Below are 17,312 nucleotides of genomic sequence, written 5' to 3' on the forward strand. Positions count from 1 at the left end.
AATCAAGGTGTCCGTACAGCTGCCCTCCGGCCGGAGGCTCTAGGGGAGACCCCGTTCTTTGCTTCCTCCGGCTTCCTAGACCTGTGGCCCTGTCACTCCAGTCCCTGCCTCCGTGGTCTCATCCCCCCCTCCTCAGGCTGTCAAATCTCCCTCTGCCTCACTCTTAAGAAGGACGCTTGTCACTGGATTTAAGAGCTCCCCGGATAAGCCACGTGGATCTCCTCTCAAGACCCTTCACTTAATTACCTCTGCAAAGACCTTTTCTCCCAATAAGGTCACGTTCGCAAGTTCCAAGACGTATCTTTGTGGGGACGGCCGTTCAACCCACTGCACGCCCCTTTAACCGTAGATGAGCTCAGGAGGAGCCTCCGGGGTTCCCCAAGAGATCTGGGCCAATGAGCACTTGTTTCCAGAAGGACAGGCCAAGCGGTCGTCCCCTTGGGATGGAGCGTTGTTGCCTGCCGTCGGAGCAGAGAGTTTGGGCCCTAAAGTAGGGCGGTGAGGGTGCAATCAGGGAAAACTTCCTGGAAGAAGTGGCAAGCTGACGGATGGTAGAAATGACCCGCCTAAGAGAGGGAGAGCGGGGTGGGAACTCTACACGGGATACGCGGCCTGTGTGCACACTCTAGATGAGGAGGTGGTCAGGTGTCTGTTGGGGAAACTGAGGAAGATACGCATGGCAAGAAAAGAGGGTGAGGAGGAAAGCGGGGGAGAGAGGGAGCCAGCGTCAGAGGGCTTGGCATCAGGCACCTCATTTTCTGAGGGCAACAGGAAGCCAGTGACAACCTGTCATCCAGGGAGTAACAAGTCTGCATTTGTCTTAGAAAGTCCCCACTGGCTGCAGCGTCCAGAGTAGATTGGATCCAGGCAGTAGACTGGAGGCTGATGCCCCGGTCTAGACGCGAGGTGATGGCGGCTGTGACCCCTCCCTGGATCCCCACTATCTACAGGACAGACCCAAACACCTCAGTCCATCCCCTCAGAGCACCGCTTTTTGGGGTCACAGCTCTGCGGGTTTGCTTTAGGGAACTCCCCTCTGCCATTTTGCTCAAAAGTGTCAATCTTGACGCTCCGCCCCCCCCCCCCCATGACCAGGGTGAGCCAATCAGATCCGCTCTTCCTGGATTTTTGAACGCTGGGCACGTTGGGGGGGGGGGGAGCGGGGGTGGATGGAAGAGACCGGCTCCCATCTAAAAACTCCCCCCTCTCAGATCCTCCGAGGGTCGGGCTCCATCCTTTCCAAGGTCTGGCTCTTCGGGTCCCTGCCACCCCCTCTGCTTGCCCGAGTAGCTTACAACCAGTGCGCTCTCTCCGATGCCGTCTCCACCACGTCTCCAGCTGTGGAGCCCCTACTCCTCTTCCAGGGTCCACCTTACAGAGTACCCCCGCCCCCCCCCCCCATATGGCCTCCGCAGGCTCAGCCCTTCCATTTCTGGGACCCATCGGGCCCACTTCTTTTAAAAACAATTTTTTTTTTTAAGGTTTATCCATTTTTTCAGAGAGGAGAGCGAGAGCGAGAGCAGGGGAGGGGCAGAGAGAGAGGGAGACACCGAATCTGAAGCAGGCTCCGGCTCTGAGCCATTAGCACAGAGCCCAACGCCGGGCTGGAAGCCACCAACTGCAAAATCATGACCTGCGCTGAAGTCGGTCGCTTGACCGCTGAGCCCCCCAGGCGCCACCCGCCCCCCCCCCATAGGGCCCACTTCTAAGCATTGTGGTCATCTGAGTACTTTGCTGCCCCCTCTGCTCCCACCAGTTGGGGTGCTCCTTACAGGCTGGGACCATTTCTTGTTCATCCTGGTCTCTGCAACATCCCACCCTGAGCTGGCACAGAGCAGGGGTCTAGTTAGTGTTTGTTGAATGACTAAGAGAAGACATTCATGGTTTGCTCTGCCTTTTAGGTCCAGATTTCATACTATGGATCGAAGACCAGCCCGATCCAAGCCCTGCTCTATGTCACTGGTGTCGGTAAGTGCCCACCAGGATCTTGGGGTCCCACTGCCCCCCTCCACACACACACACACACACACCACCCTTGCAAGGCATCTCTCCGGAAGAAACTACACACTGGATCTTACTTTAGACTGAGCAGAAAAAAGGGACAATCTCTGGCTAGTCGTGCATCTGGTGGTTCATAAATATCCCCTCCCCCATCAGTGAACCATAAAGAAATTCACCGAGGGGTAGGGGAGAGAAGGCATTTACAGAGTGTGCAATCACACGTTAATATTTTCTCAACTTAGGAAGTGCTACATATATTTTCCATATATGAGCCTCTATACCTTTTGATACTTCAAATATTTATAAGAAAAGCAGATGATGACAGTCTTATATAATAATAGATAGACCAATGTTCCCCAAATGCCACGACTTACCTCCCGTCTTTGCCATTCTGCCGTACCGATGATCTGCCTAGACTCATATTTATTTAATATTCTTCTTTAAATAAAGTATATTTTCTAACTTGACCTCATCATAGACGATAATTTTAGAAGATTGTTGTTGCCATTTAAACGCGCATTAAATATATGAACGGCACGTGAAAACGTCACGTTTCATTTCATTAATGGGTTTCATTCATTAACAAATCAATTTCATGCATTGATATATGCTTATTTCATGAGTATGCATTTTAATAATATGAACGATGCAGCACTAATTCTATACCGGGCGCTGTGCTAAGACTTTACATTTAAACCACATAACAATCCAGTGAAATTGGTACTGTTACGGCCCATTTGACAGATGAGGAAACTGAGGCACAAGAGGCGGACAGAGCTGCCTAAGTTCCTGCAGCCGGTTAGTGAAGGAGCCGGGAAATGCAGAGCATTCAACTCTATGCTGCTCTGACCCGACTACCACATGGCCGTGGATGTGTTTAAAAGGTCATCCAGGTCAGCTTCACACTGTGAGCTCACAAGGTCATTACATATATTCTATGTAACCCCTTACAGATGTGACCACACGTGCTGATGAGAGGGTGGGAGGGATTTAGAAACAGGTGTATGCTTTCTCGGACTTGGCATTTGCATAGAGAGGGGTATGTCTGGGGCCATGATTTGTCCCCAGCACAGTCATAATGCACATAAAGAAGAGCCTGGTGAGGCTGGGTCCCCCACCCCAAGGTCACTGGGGAGTGGAGTTGAGGCCAGAGGTCTCTGGGAGCCCGGCGAGGTGTCTTTGCACCAAGCATCCCATTGGGGGTGGCTGGGAATTCTTTCTGAACCCCTGAAGGTGGCTAGACGTGTAGGGTCTGGGTAGCATCGCAGCTGTGACAAGTTCCCCTGCAAAGGAAAGTGCGTGCGGTCAGAAGCTCCAGCTCTGCTGTCTGAATTGCAGTCAGACGTCTTCCTGGGGGACATGGGGGCGTCTTTGAACTTGTGTCTCCTCTGAAGCCGTGCAGTGCAGACAATCTCCCGGGGAAAGGATTATCCTCCCCGCTCCCCCCCACCCCCCCACCCCCCCCCCCCGCCCCGGGCCAGGCTGAGTGCCTTGACCTTGTCCCTTCACCAACCCTCTCCTCTTGGTGGGATTGCAGAAATCTCCTTGAGCGCGGACATCACCCGAACTGGCAAAGTGAAACCTGCCGGAGCCCAGAAAGGCCAGGTAGGCTCAAGCCTCTGGACGCTCCAGCAGCGCCCTGACTCCGTTGGGTTCTCCTCTGGCGCCCCCTGCTGGTGATGGCACGAATGGCCGCCTGTCCCTTTAGCAAGAACCAGGGAGAGAAGAAAAGGACAATCCCCGTGTCCATTTTGATGCATATGTTCCCCGTCTCTTTTGCAAAGCTAGATGTTCACCGTTGTGAGTTCAGAGCATGTGTTGTCCTACAAATTGGAAACGACAGAGTCATCCAGTTAATGCAGGCAGTTCTTAACTCTGGCAAAAACAAAAAAACAAACAAAAAAACCCCCCTCCCACTGGGGGCTTTCTGGGCTGGTGGGAGAGATTCCCACGGTGCTGCTGGTGGGGAGTGATGAATAGAGAAAGGAAGGACTGGCAGGGGGGAGGAGAGGGAAGGAGCCAAGTGGGGGTGGGGAAAGTGTGATGCTGAAAGCCCGAGCGAGGCACGAGGCACGCAGGCTGTCCTAACTGGGGTCTGCAGAGGATAAAGCTCAGGGAGCAACTGAAATCCCAAAGCTGCCTGCCTGATTTAATGCTGGTGAGCCCTTTAGAAGGATAGGACCTGTCCAAAGATGAAGATCCCTCTGTGGGGTCAGCCAAAGGCAGAGGGAAAAATTACCATCTGAGCAGTGGACTCGTGCTTCTGTCCCATCCCAACCCAGTCACTCCCTGGGGGTGGGGGACCTGCAAACAGAAGACGTCATCGCCAATAGATCCCTCCCGGGAGGGGCTGCTTAATTGGCTTTCATCTTTGGACAGGCAGCAACGAGCTGCTAAGAATAGTACCCACACTTTGGTGAAGGAGTAATTAAAGAGTTCACGATGGGCATCGAGGAGGGCACCTGTTGGGGTGAGCACTGGGTGTTGTATGGAAAGCAATTGGACAATACATTTCATATTAAAAAAAAAAAGAGTTCACGTAAGAGTAACCATTTACATTCGAATCTTGACACAAATATTTAGCACAGTTTGGTTTGCCAATCAGACAGTTTCTTAGAGCCATCGAAATCAATTTTACTGTCTTGGGCTCCTTTTTAAAAGCTTATTTATTTTGGGAGAGAGAGAGAGAGAGCAGGGGAGGGGCAGAGAGAGAGGGAGAGAGAGAATCCCAAGCAGGGTTCCACGCTGTCAGCGCAGAGCCCCATGCAGGGCTTGAACCCACGAACCGTGAGATCATGACCTGAGCCGAAGTCAAGAGTCAGACGCTTAACTGACTGAGCCACCCAGGCGCCCCTCTTGGGCTCCTTTCCATAGGTGGATGCATTGCATTTGGGAGGAATTTGTTTAGGATTTTTTGGGCAGGAAAAATCCCCTCCTGGGACTAAAGAATTGACCTGATGTGGGAGCGAGATGTGGAAACTGCACGAGCCTACCGGGGCGCTGGGGAAAGGTGGCTCTGCTTCCCCCAAGAGGTGGAGGGACACACACAGGTTTTCTAAACGTGCCCCGTCTCTGCTGGGCGTCCACAGAGGGCCTGGACCTGGGGCCCCCGCGGGCAAGGCGCCATCCTGCTGGTGAACTGCGACAAGGACAACCCCAAATCTTCCACCATAGACTGCAGGGATGATAGGGTGCTTGACAGCCAAGGTAAGGACCCCCACCCCCCAGCCTCCCCCCTGCCCGGAGCGCTAATGGAAATAGAGCTTTGTTGTGTCAAGCCCTTCTGTCTACGCAGCCTAAGCTTTGGAACAGCCCTCAGAAATGGGTTATTGGAAGCACGTTCTTGTTAGCTTGTCCATTGTATAAAAGGAGCGGACAGGGGTCCTGAGAGGGCAGGCCACGCACCCACGGTCACACAGCAGCCAGATAACACCTGGGACCAGTGCTGCGTCTCCCCGTGCCTCCTCCGGGCCCCATGCTCGGGTCCGCTGCCCAACCCAAATTTCTGCTCTTGGGTCAAACCTGGGACCTGAAATTATTCAGAATGAAAGCCTACCGCCCCCAAACTCACGTCGGAGCAGCCCCGAGCCCCTGCCGCCCGCTGGACACCGCTGTGACCCCTTCAGAATCATTAACTCGTTTCATCCTTCAGTTTGAGGCTCGGAGGTACATGCAGTCCTCACCCCATTTTACAGATGGGGAAGTTAAGCAGTTTGCTTAAGGTCACACAGCCAGTGAGTCACAGGTTCAGGATCTGAACCCAGACATCCCAACACCAGGGCACAAGCATGGAGGTGGGCACGGGGTCTCTGCTGGCACCCCTCTGAGGTGGCTGGGGTGGGAGGAGGGCGCTAAGGGGGTGGCCTTCCGAGGGAGCGGCTAGGAGAGCACAGAAACAGACGCACCTTCACGTTTCTTTCTTATTGAGAGACAGAGAGACACAGAGCATGAGCAGGGGAGGGGCAGAGACAGGAGGAGACCCAGAATCCGAAGCAGGCTCCAGGCTCCGAGCTGTCAGCACAGAGCCCGACGCGGGGCTCGAACCCACGAACCGCGAGATCGTGACCTGAGCTGAAGTCGGGACGCTTAACCGACTGAGCCATGCAGGCGCCCCAGAAACAGATGCGTTTTAAAGTTGCGTGCACTTGTCTCGGCCTGATGCCAAGGGGCAGCGTCTATGCCGTGCCTGGCACAGAGTAATAATCAAAATAGCCAGTACCCCTTGTAGAGACTCCCAGGACGCCGGCTGCTACAGTAAGCACTCTGCACATGTGACCTCACCCTTCCCTGCTCGTGGGCACGGCCCTCAGCTCTGTTTACCGATAAGGAAGCAGCGAGAGCTGAACTAACTCCCAGGCTCACACAGATCCGGGGCTCAAACCCACCGACTCCTATTCTCATAACCCGCTGACTGTTGCCCAGTGGTGACTACCGTCCAGCTTCGCGCTCTCCCCATGCCTTTGTTCGCCCCCTCTTCAGGTTGGTCCACTCTCCACTCGGGCCCAGGGGCGAAACCTAGCTGCTCCTTCATTCCACAAATAGTTATCGAGCAACCTGCCATGTACTCGTCATTGTTCTAGGTGCTTCTAGGTGCTGCTAGGCTCTAGGAGCTGGGGACAGAGCGGTGAACAAGATAGCTGTGTTGGGGCGCCTGGGGGGCTCAGTCGGTTAAGCGTCCGACTCTTGATTTCGGCTCAGGTCAATGATCTCATGGTTGGTGAGTTCAAGCCCCGTGTTGGGGTCTGAGCCGGCAGCAGGAGCCTGCTTGGGATTTTCTCTCTCTCCCTCTCTCTCTTAAAATAAACATCAAAATAGTATTTATTCATTTATTTTTAATGTTTACTTATTTTTGAGAGAGAGAGACAGAGTGCAGGCGGGGAAGGCGCAGAGAGAGAGAGAGGGAGACACAGAATCCGAAGCAGGCTCCAGGCTCTGAGCCGTCGGCACAGAGCCCGACACGGGGCTCGAACTCACAGACCGTGAGATCATGACCTGAGCCGAAGTCGGACGCTCAACCGACTGAGCCACCCAGGCGCCCCAACATTAAAAAAAATTTTTAAACAAGATAGCTGTGGCCCCTGCTTCACGGAGCTTATACGCTAAGCTCACTGTCGCGGGAGAAGACCAAAAACTTAATTAGCTTTCATTCCAAAGTGAAAATCATCTTTTAAATTCTGGAAAGAGCGTAAGGAAAAGGAAGCCAGGCGACCAGGTAGAGGGGGGCCTGAGGGGAGCAGCGGGGGAGGAGAGGGTCTCAGGGGCCTGCGTCTCAGGCCCCTCCCTTCTCGGTCCAGACCTACAGGACATGTCCCTGGTGACCCTGAACACGAACACCCCCAGGGACTTCTTCGCCAGGCACCAGCTGCTGCTCCATGTGGCCAAGTCGGAGATGGACAAAGTCAGGGTGTTCCAAGCCAGCCGTGAGTCACCCTTGGCTGTCACCTTGGCGTCCCCTCCCCGCCCCGGGACAGCCCCTTCACACCCCCCTTTGACGACTAATTCCTGAGCCCCTACTAGGTAGCACGTTCTTAGGGCCAAGGATGCAGCAGTGAGCAAGGTGGACGTCCATGCCGCTACCTTCTAGAAAGGACACACAGATGATGTGCAGACAAACACTAACATGATGTCTGGTGCTGGCGAGCACTGAGGAAGTAACCCCCCCCTCCGAGGCCTGCTGTGTTTGTGTCTGTCTCCTCCCCCGCGCCGCGTGCACACACGCGTGCACACACGCACACACACAGAGGACTCTGGTTTACGGGGACCGTCGAGCCCAAGCTGACGGCATCAAACTTTGTCCTCCAGCATCCTCCTGACCAAAGACAGCATTAGCTTCGCAGCAGCTCGCGCCTGCTACCGAGCGCCGGGCTTGTTTGAGGCCCGGGGCCCGGAGCAAAGCACATAAAAACGCCGCTGCCCCCAAGTCGCTTTCCTCTTGGTGGGTTGAGAGACAACGTATAAAATAAGTAGGTGAAGCAGCTAGTGTCTGAGGGCTGTGCAGAAGAACGCCACCAGGAAGGGGGTGTAGATGAGGGGTAGGGTCTGGGGGTGTGAGGAGAGGAGGTTAGGGAACGCTTCCTCCGTAAGGTGTCGCTCGAGCCACACAGACACTCAGGGGAAGGGCACTCCAGGCAGAGGGAACCTCAGGAGCAAAGGCCCCGAGTGAGGCAGGCGGGTGCCTGTGGGCTTGAGGAAGGCGGGGAGGCCAGTGAGGCTGGAGTGCAGGACTCGGGGTTAACGTGGCAGATGAGGGTGGAGAAGGAAGGGGCAGGGCCGGCTCAGGCAGGCGGGGAATGACTCTGCCTTCTAGTCTGAGGGAGGCGGCCGGGGCCATCTGAGGGCTCTCGGCAGAGGCACAGCTTGATCTGACTTGCTTCCATTCTAGATCAAGGTGACCAGACTGACGTTGACTTGGTGACAAACCAATTCTTTGCCTCTGCTGAGGCGTCACCTCCTCCAGGAAGCCTTCCCTGGCCCTCTGGATGTCCCCCCCATCACAGCACTTACTACCATCTGTGATCTTGACCGTCTCTGCTCCTCCTCCCCCAGTGTCAGCCGAGAGCTGGGGCTCAGGAATGAATGAACGAACGAATGAATGAATGAATGAACGAACCATAATGTATAGTGGACCTGTAGGTATATGTTCGGGAACGGCTCAGGGACCCCCGCCCCGGTCACTCCATCCCTGAAGCCCCAGCCAGGGGGCGATGTCCCAGCTGACACTTTAGGTTTCTTTCTCTGAGTGGCTGTGACATGTCTTCATGGCAGCGGTGGCCCCGAGAAGGCATCGCAGCACCGGGGAGAAGCAGACCTGGGCCTCCCTTCTCTCTTCTAGGAGGCAATCAGATCTCCAGGTACAGGGAGGTCCTGGGGCCAAAGCAGCCCTGTCACCCCCTGGAACTCCCGGGGGGCCAGCACAGCACAGACTTCTATGTGGAGGGCCTCGCTTTCCCAGACGCCAACTTCCCGGGGCTCATTTCCCTCACCGTCTCCCTACTGGACACATCCAACCCGGTAGGCCAAGATGCAGCCCAAGGGGGAACCTGAGTCACCAGGCGGGGGGGTGGGGGTGCAGAGCCCAGCCGGGGAGGAGGCTCACACAGCCTCTGGGAGGAAGCAGGTGTCTGGGAGGAAGGAGGCACTGGCTGCCGCAATAGCCCTTCCCCCACCCACACCTCGCAGGAGCTCCCCAAGACCCTGGTTTTCCAAGACAGTGTGGTCTTCCGTGTGGCCCCCTGGATCATGACCCCCAACACTCAGCCCCCTGAGGAGGTGTACGTGTGCAGGTGAGGGCTCTGGGGTGCCAGCGGGCGGGGCACAGGTACGCCAGGAGGGGCCCTGGGTTCTGGCCGCAGGCCCCCCCGCCCCCCCGCATCTCCGCTGTGCCAATGGGGGGAAATGACCCTTATCGCAGCGTGCTGAGGGCTCCCGGCCGGTTGGGAATTACCGCGGCTACTGTTTTGTCCTCGCTGTCCTGCCCTAATGCACGCCGAGTGCGGCTTTCTCTCCTGAAGGACTGTAGAATTCGCTAGGCCCGGCAGATGAAAACCCTCAGTCGGTGAGCCAGGCTTCCCGGGCTGCTGAGAGTGCGCCCTGCGGACCTTCTGTGTTTCAAATGCACGTTCCGGGCCAACCCCAGAACCGCGGGGTCTTGGGTCTGGGGATGGGGCCCATCTGCCTTTTAACAAGCTGCTCTGGGTGTCCCCCCCCCCCCCCAGCATCCACCCTGCCATCTGAGCGCACCTGTTAAGCATCCTGGGGTCTCAGGGGACCCTCCCCTCTCCTCTTCCAGTCGTTTCCAGGCAGAAGGGGTGAGGGAGTGACCTCGTGGGCAGGAAGCCAGCGAGGCCTGGGTTCGGATTGGGTGCTCGCCCCCGGATGGCATGACCTTGGGCCTTGACCTCCTCATTCTGGCGTCTCCTCAAGGGAAGGGGGTACCTGTTAGCTCCTCTCAGGGATTGTTGCAAGAGTTCAGTGAGATGTTTGCTAGGAGCAGGGAGACCCGGCGAGCCGGGCATGTCCGTCCAGGCCCCAGGCATCTCCCCAGCAGCCACTGTGCCCGTCCCCAACTCCATCCGGGCCCGAGCTCCTGCTCCACCCCTGGGGACCCTCCGGGGGCCCAGCTTGCCCCCTCAGAGCCTGGCCAAGGCCACCGGCTGCTGAATCCAGAGCCCTGAGGGGCTTCTTTTCTGCTCCTTCTAGGATGCTTGAAAATGAGGACTTCCTTAAGTCCGTGACTGCGCTGACCCAGGAAGCCAAGTGCCAGCTGACCGTGTGTACCAGGGAGCAGAGTGTGGGGGACCGGTGGATGCAGGTGTGCAGCCCTGTGGGCCAGGGGAGCTGGGACACGCGGGGTGGGTGCTCCCGAGGGTCGAGCGACACGGGGGGACCCAGGCTCCTGGGGCTGGGCCCGGCGGCTCACTGGCCACCGTCCCTCAGAGGGGCAGGAAGTGAGGAGCCCCTGAGGGTCCCCGCGTACGGGGGCCCAGGCCCGCGATCAAACTGCCGTGCTCACCAAGATGAAAACCACCCGCCTGCCCAAAAACTCAGATGGCGTCTGGAAATGACGCGAAGCTCAGGGGGCTGGAGCTCAGCGGGTCCCTCCAGTGGCCCTCCCTCCAAGCCAGGTTTCTGGATGCAGTCGCCAGCCTGGCCTCCCAGCCTGGCCGCCCCTTACCTGGTGCCAGCCTGCCGGCCACACCGTATCTCCATTCCGCTTCTGTGCCAGGCTCCCCGCTCATGCCGTGAGCTCCCCGAGCTCAGGGACTGAGTCTCACTCAGCTCAGCACCCAGCGCGTGGCACGGGGCAGTGGCTGTGGGCAGCCGGCGGGCTGGACCGAACCTCCTTGCGCCTCCCTTGCTTTCTCAGGCTCCTTGCCCTGCCATGCCGTTCGGTCGCCCTGCTCTGGCCTCAGTGCCTTTGCCCTTGCCGCGGCCCCTCGCCGCTGTCCTCCCCGTCCCCATCCCCCGCGTCCGGGTCACGCTCGCACCATCCCGGCTTGAAAGCTTCCCCTCCCCCAATTTCCCCATCCCTCTCCCAACCCCACGCATGAACCCTCCCTTCCTCTTGCGTCGTTCCGTGTTGAGTCGGATCGAACGGCACGAAATTGCTGACGGCACATTTTTGACCTACAGGAGTGGTAATTCCGGGGGGGTTCAGCCTAAAAGTAGTCTCAACCGTCCGCCGGAACGCGGGCAGGACTTGGGTTCATTGCCAAGCCCTTTCTGCTTCTGCCCCATGGGCGGGGCTGGGTCCGACCTGCCCCCTTTTGGGGGGCGGGATCTCGGGCTCCCACCTCAGGCCTCAGCTTAGCAGAGCATCAGGAGCCCCTCCTGGGTGTCCCCACAGACCCTCACCTCCCCGCCCAGCACCTCACACTGGGTGCGAGGTGCCCGGCTTCCCGGGGGCAGGGTCTGAGGCTCGCTCACCGGGTCCCCGGCACCTGCAGCACTCGGTCCCAGCACTCACCAGGAGTGGGGGTGAATTTGTTGGGGCAAACACAGGATAATAAACTCCGCTTCCTCAGAGCCCCTTCTCTGGGGTGGAATTTGCCCTTGACCACGGCGTGGGAGGGGGGCGGATGGTTCTGCACCCACCCCCACCCCCCGATCCCTGCACTGGGTGTCACAACCCAGAGAGCACGCGTTTCAGCCTTCCTTCCACTCGCTCCACACACAGGACGAGATAGAGGTCGGCTACATCCAAGCCCCGCACAAGACACTGCCCGTGGTCTTTGACTCTCCAAGGAACAGAGGCTTGAAGGAGTTCCCCATCAAGTGCATGCTGGTACGTGCTGGGGGGGGCCGGCAGTGCTGAGACCCCCTTGCCCCAGGTCTCCCTCCTCACAGCCCGTCCCCCCCTCCCCTCCCCCGCCAGCCCCCGTGGCTGAGCGCACCCGCTCCGTAGATGCAGCTCCTGCTTGAGCCGCCATCACGCAGGTGGACCGTGTTATTTTTGTCATTGCCGAGACGAGATCTGGCCCTTCCTTTCCGGAAGCTCTTTCCAGCCATGAGCTCAGCCTGTCCTCAGAATAACCCTGCCAAGGACGTAGGTCAGGCTTGGGCATCCTTGGTCCTCTGAAGATGCTCTTGTGGCAAGGTGGGGGGGGGGGGGGGGGGTGGAGCCAGGACTGGAACCTTCCCCGGTGTCCGGCTGGAGGATCTGTCTTTTGGGTGGGGTCTGGCCTCGGGGGGCGTTCCATCTGGGGTGTGGGGTGGGCTTGGGGATCAGGGTGGTCATTTCCTAGATGTGACCGTGTGTGTGTTTGGGGGTGGGGGTGGGGGTGACATATTGGTGAATCATGCCGGACTAGCCTGGCAGGTTTGTGTAAACTCAGCAGAGACTTATAATGATAATAATAGTTACATTTATCAAGCCCATATTCTGTGTCGGTCAAGGTGCCAGATTCTTTACGTGCGCTGACTCATTTCATTTGTCCGACAACCTTTAATCTAGATGCTGTCACTAGGCCCATTATATAGATGGAGAAATTGAGGCTCAGAGAGGTGAAGCAGCTTTTCCAAGGTCACACAAGGAGAGAGGAGAGGCTGGTGGGTCCGGCTCCGGGAGCTCTGTAGCCACCAGGCCCGCATTCCAGGCTGATTCCAGGATTCCAGGGATGGAGGAAGGAGTGTGGGGTGTAAGGTTTGCTCTGATGAATGGCTTTCCGGGGAGCACCCTGAACCCCAGGGAAGGGGAAGCGGCTCTGCCCACACAGGAAGCTTTGAAAGGGAATCTGAGTTCAACTCAGCACCTTGTCTGAGTCCCTCTCGCTCTCCTGGGCTGAGTGGGGCTGATGCAGAGATTTTGTGGGTCCACGGTGTCTGTCTGTGTGGAATCAGGCTAATCCTGTTTCAGGACCCTGGGGACAGACGAGCCAGCTGCCACTGGGACCTTCGTCCCTCCGTCTGTTTTCAGCCCTGCTCTGCTCTGCTCAGGGGCCTCTCACTTTGGTAATCTGAGTGTGACAAAGGTCAGATTCTCTGATGCCACAAGCGAAATCTCCAGAGTCCTGTTGGGCAGACAGACGCCTCAGCACGGGTGACCTCATCCTTTCCCACACCCGGCCTTGGACGAGGGGCTGCGATGTTTTCTTAGGCAAGCACATCTGCGGTATTCCGACTCCCATCACTCAGGAAAAGAATTGGGATAAAAGTCAAACTTGTCACCAGGCAACAACCCCATCTGCTTTTCCAGACACATCACGAGCCACTCTCCCTGTCCCCCAGCCAGCTCCAACCTCACCGGCCTCCTTCCTGTTCTTCCAATGCACCCAACTTGTACTCACCTCGTTTGCATATGCTGTTCCCTCTGCCTATAATGCTCTTCCCGCTTCACACGTCTGGCTGGGTCTCGCTTCAGTGCCCTCCTCAGTGAGGCCATCCCTGACCCTGCAGGACTCCCGCCCCCGCCCCTCGCATTCTTGTTGGTTTCACCTTGTTGGTTTCTTCCAGGAGTGTTTTGTTACAAATCACTGACTCCTTACTTCCGTTTTATTGTCTGTTACTTCCGTTTTTTTGTCTGTTTCCCTGCTAGACCGGCAGCAGCAGGAGGGCGGAGCATGAGGCTGGGGTGCCCATCACTGTGGCAGTTAGCACACAGCTCCACATGTGGTGGGTGTTCTTCCCAAAAGACAATGCCAGTAAATTTTGGACACCCATCCGTGGGAAACCAGCAGCACTTACTGTAAATAGAAAGGCAACCGTGAAAGTAAATAGGATTAAAGCAAATAATGTTACTAAAGCCAGCTCGGCTCTCTGGCTGTTAAAGGGGGAGATCGGCTGGTTTTGAGGATAGATTTGCACACTCCGGGTCTTTGATGAACCAGAAAGACTAGAGGAGAGTTAAGCGGGCGACATGTTTCTAAGTCTGTGCTAGAAGCCGGATCAGCTGGGGTCACACGTGTGAGCTTCCCCTGCCCATCCCACTCCCTGGGGGTGGGGGGTGGGGGTACTTCTGCAGACCTTGGGCAGGCCTTCACTGGCTTTCAGAAATCCAAGCCTTGACCCACGGGGCACCGGGGCGGCTCAGTCTGTTAAGCGTCAGACTCTTTGATTTCAGCTCAGGTCATGATCTTGTGATTCATGAGTTCGCGTCCCACATCAATCAGGCTGCGTGCTGGCAGTGGGGAGCCTGCTTGGGATTCTCTCGCGCCCTCTCTCTCTGCCTCTCCCCTGCTTACCCTTGCTCTCTCTCTAAAATCAATAAAGAAGAAAGGAATCCAAACCTGCAGCCTGTGACACTGAGCCCCTCTCACGGCAACGGCCAAGGCAATGACTTATATGAATTTATCATTCATTCATCAGACATTCTTTGAGCCCATTCTCCGTGCCCAGCCTTGTTCTGGGCTCTTGGAGTATATCAGGGAGCACTGCAGAGGCCCCCACCCTCACGGAGGTGACATTCTAGCCCGGAAAGACAGACGATAAGCTAAGCACAACAATAAATAAATTATATTGTATGTTGGGAGGTGGGACCTAGTGCTATAGGTGAAAAAAACAAAACAAAACAGAATCGAGAGCCTCCCAGGCGCCAGAGTAGTGGGAAGATTACACTGCAATTTTAAACAGGATGGTCAGGTAGGGCCTCTGAGAAGCAGACACATGCACAAAAACTCAAAAGAGGTAAGAGAGTCGGCTATGTGGGTGTCTGGGTGAAGAGTGTTCTAGGCAGAAGAAACAGCCAGTGCAAAGGTCCTGAGGCACGAGCATGCCTGGCATGTTCAGGGAAGCGTGAAGAGGCCAGAAGGGGTGAAGCAGAGTGGGCAAGAGGAAGGGTGGCAGCTCTTGGCCGCATCTGGCGGGAGAACGAAGGCCTTTCTCAGCAATGAGACCGTCAACATTCCGGAAGATGTCGCCATCACTCCGAAGAGAGGCACTGTTATTTGCGAAGGGCCCCAGAGGAACCCTGCGGAGGGACTTCAACCACAGCAGTGTAGGAGCTCAGTCTCCCTGGAAGGAAAACGAAGAGCCCTGAGTTGACGCATGGTGGAAAACTGGAGAGCTGGCTACCGTTCGCACCATCTGTAGTCGTGTGCAGAACACGGTCAAGGGCGTCACGCTGGGCTTCCGTTACAAGATGAGGCCCGTGCCCGCTCGCTCCTCCACCGACGTCATCGTTCGGGAGAATGGTGCTCTCGTCGAGATCCAAAATCTCTCGGGTGAAAAAACGCACACCCCGCAGGGTTCGGATGAGGCCAGGCGTTTGCTTGTTCGGTATCTCAGGCCCAGAAAGATGAGTTCACTCTTGAAGGAAATGACATTGAACTTGTATCGAAACTCAGCTGCTTTTGATTCAGCAGGCCACAGGCGTTAAAAATAAGGACGTCAGGAAATCTGGGGATGGTGGCGAGGTTTCTGAAAAAAGGAACGGTTCGGCAGGCTGATGAATAAGGACTAAGTTGTCCAGCTACAGAAACTGCAAGATGCCAGATAATTTTTCAGACCTACTTGGCGTATGTTAAAGATGCGATAAAAGGCGTATTGATTTGGGCGGGTGGGGGCGCGGGGAAGAAGTGAGCGAGGAAGGAGAGGCTGGCTGTCAGAGAGGTGATGGGGATGACGCGGGGGCTGTTTGTTTAAACTCTGGGAAACTGGGGAGTTGTTGTGGGTTCCTTTTTTTATGTTTGTTTATTTTTGGGAGAGAGGGGGAGAGAGAGGGAGAGGGTGCATGTGCGCAGGGGAGGAGCAGAAAGAGAGGGAAAGAGAGAATCTCAAGCAGCCTCTGTGCTGTCAATGCAGAGCCTGACATGGGGCTCGAGCTCCCGAACCAAGAGATCGTGACCTGAGCTAGAAATTAAGAGTCAGGCACTTAACCAACTGAGCCACCCAGACGCCCCAGGAATGATGGCTTTTAAACTGGGAGCGTCATAGACCTCCTTCAGAGGACTCCTCTTCCCAGAGAAATGCACAGAAGCTCACCATTTGGAATCTACCTGCAGGGGGTCGGTGGCCCCTGTGAAGCTCCGTTGATTTGTAAAAAGCTAGGGCTAGTGCAGTAGACAGAATGGCGGCCCTCGAACACGGCCCCGTGCGAATCCCCAGGACCTGATGCTATCTTGTGGCAAAAGGCACTTTGCAGATGTGATGAAGTTAGGGACTCTGGGATGGCGGAGGTGCCCCTGAGTTATCTGGCGGGCTCTGTGCCATCGTGGTGCTCCTTGGAAGAGGGAGGACAGAGTGGGAGAAGGCCCTTGATGATGGAAGCGGAGGATGTAGCAATGCGCCTTGAAGCTGGGGGGAGAGCCCACCAGCCACGGCGGCTACTGGAGGCCGAAAGGGGCAAGGAGACAGGTTCTCCCCTCAGAGCCTCTGGAAGGAACTGGCCCTGCCACACCTTGATATTAGCCTGGTGAGACCGGTTTCAGACCTCTGACCCCCAGAGCCGACAGAGGATAAACACGTGTTGTTTTAAGCCACTAGATGTGTTCCAGCAGCCACAGCGAACTCGCACAGGGCAGGAGATTGTTCCCACAGAGACCCACGTGGGGACGTCGCGGCCATTCGGCAAGGCCCGCTCCAGCCCGAGGTCAGGATGCAGTGTGGCAAGAGGGCTTGCTGTAGAGACAGCTCAAATCTGCGTCCCTCCACCGACGGGCCGTGGCACCTGATGAAGCCACACGTTGCGTTTCTTCCTTGCAGAATGAGGGCAAAAATGATACTTTGCAGATCCGTTGTTAGGGCCGAGTTAAGGTTTGCAAAAGCAGCGGGCGCGTATGAGGCACTCGACAAACGCCGGTCCCTTTTCTCAACCAGCTGGTTTGGAACCCCTTCCGCATCTCCTCCAAGCGACAGCGGTGCCTGGGCTGTACCGGCCGCTGACCTTTCCCGAATCCTTCCCGTGTTCCCGTGACTCGGCTCCCGCCCTCTCCTCACGCGGGGACCATGTTCTCTAACGCTTGGTACATGCTTCTCCCATCCCAGGGTCCGGATTTTGGCTACGTGACTCGAGGGCCCCAAACAGGAGAGGTTTCTGACCTCGACTCCTTCGGAAATCTGGAAGTGAGCCCCCCGGTCAAGGTTGGGAGGAAGAAATACCCTCTGGGCAGGATCCTCATTGGGAGCAGCTGCTACCCCAGGTGAGGAGGGGAGGGGCGGCGAGGGGTGGCCCCAGGGCCACAGTGGGAGCCCTCCCTACTTGCTTCCGACCCCAGGGCCTCGACAGACTCCAGGGACTTGGGAACTGTGGGGGTCGTCGGGGAAGGCCTCGCTGAGAAGGCAGCTCTTGAGAGAAGGCAGCTCTTGAGCGAAGGCCTGAAGACAGTAAGGAGATGGCTGCGTGGAGATCTGGGACAGAGGGCTCCTGGCAGCCGAAA

The 17,312-nt window shown here is 56.7% G+C and overlaps 1 protein-coding gene across 5 annotated transcripts in view; it reads left to right on the plus strand.

Annotated features, from left to right (window-relative positions):
• The window catches only part of PADI4 (peptidyl arginine deiminase 4), a 51,304-nt gene that overhangs the window by 11,850 nt on the left and 22,142 nt on the right, over positions 1 to 17,312 (plus strand). For 4 of the 5 annotated variants that reach the window (XM_045475818.1, XM_045475821.1, XM_045475820.1 and 1 more), the window contains exons 3-11: positions 1,902 to 1,968; positions 3,539 to 3,606; positions 5,091 to 5,208; positions 7,296 to 7,421; positions 8,834 to 9,012; positions 9,181 to 9,284; positions 10,201 to 10,312; positions 11,678 to 11,785; positions 16,921 to 17,075. In XM_045475818.1, the coding sequence (XP_045331774.1) occupies positions 1,902 to 1,968; positions 3,539 to 3,606; positions 5,091 to 5,208; positions 7,296 to 7,421; positions 8,834 to 9,012; positions 9,181 to 9,284; positions 10,201 to 10,312; positions 11,678 to 11,785; positions 16,921 to 17,075 (1,037 nt within the window). The remainder of the gene's footprint in view (positions 1 to 1,901; positions 1,969 to 3,538; positions 3,607 to 5,090; positions 5,209 to 7,295; positions 7,422 to 8,833; positions 9,013 to 9,180; positions 9,285 to 10,200; positions 10,313 to 11,677; positions 11,786 to 16,920; positions 17,076 to 17,312) is intronic. The other variant, XM_045475822.1, reaches the window with a different exon arrangement.

The sequence above is a fragment of the Leopardus geoffroyi genome, chromosome C1, assembly GCF_018350155.1.
Source record: "Leopardus geoffroyi isolate Oge1 chromosome C1, O.geoffroyi_Oge1_pat1.0, whole genome shotgun sequence".
Taxonomy (NCBI): domain Eukaryota; kingdom Metazoa; phylum Chordata; class Mammalia; order Carnivora; family Felidae; genus Leopardus; species Leopardus geoffroyi.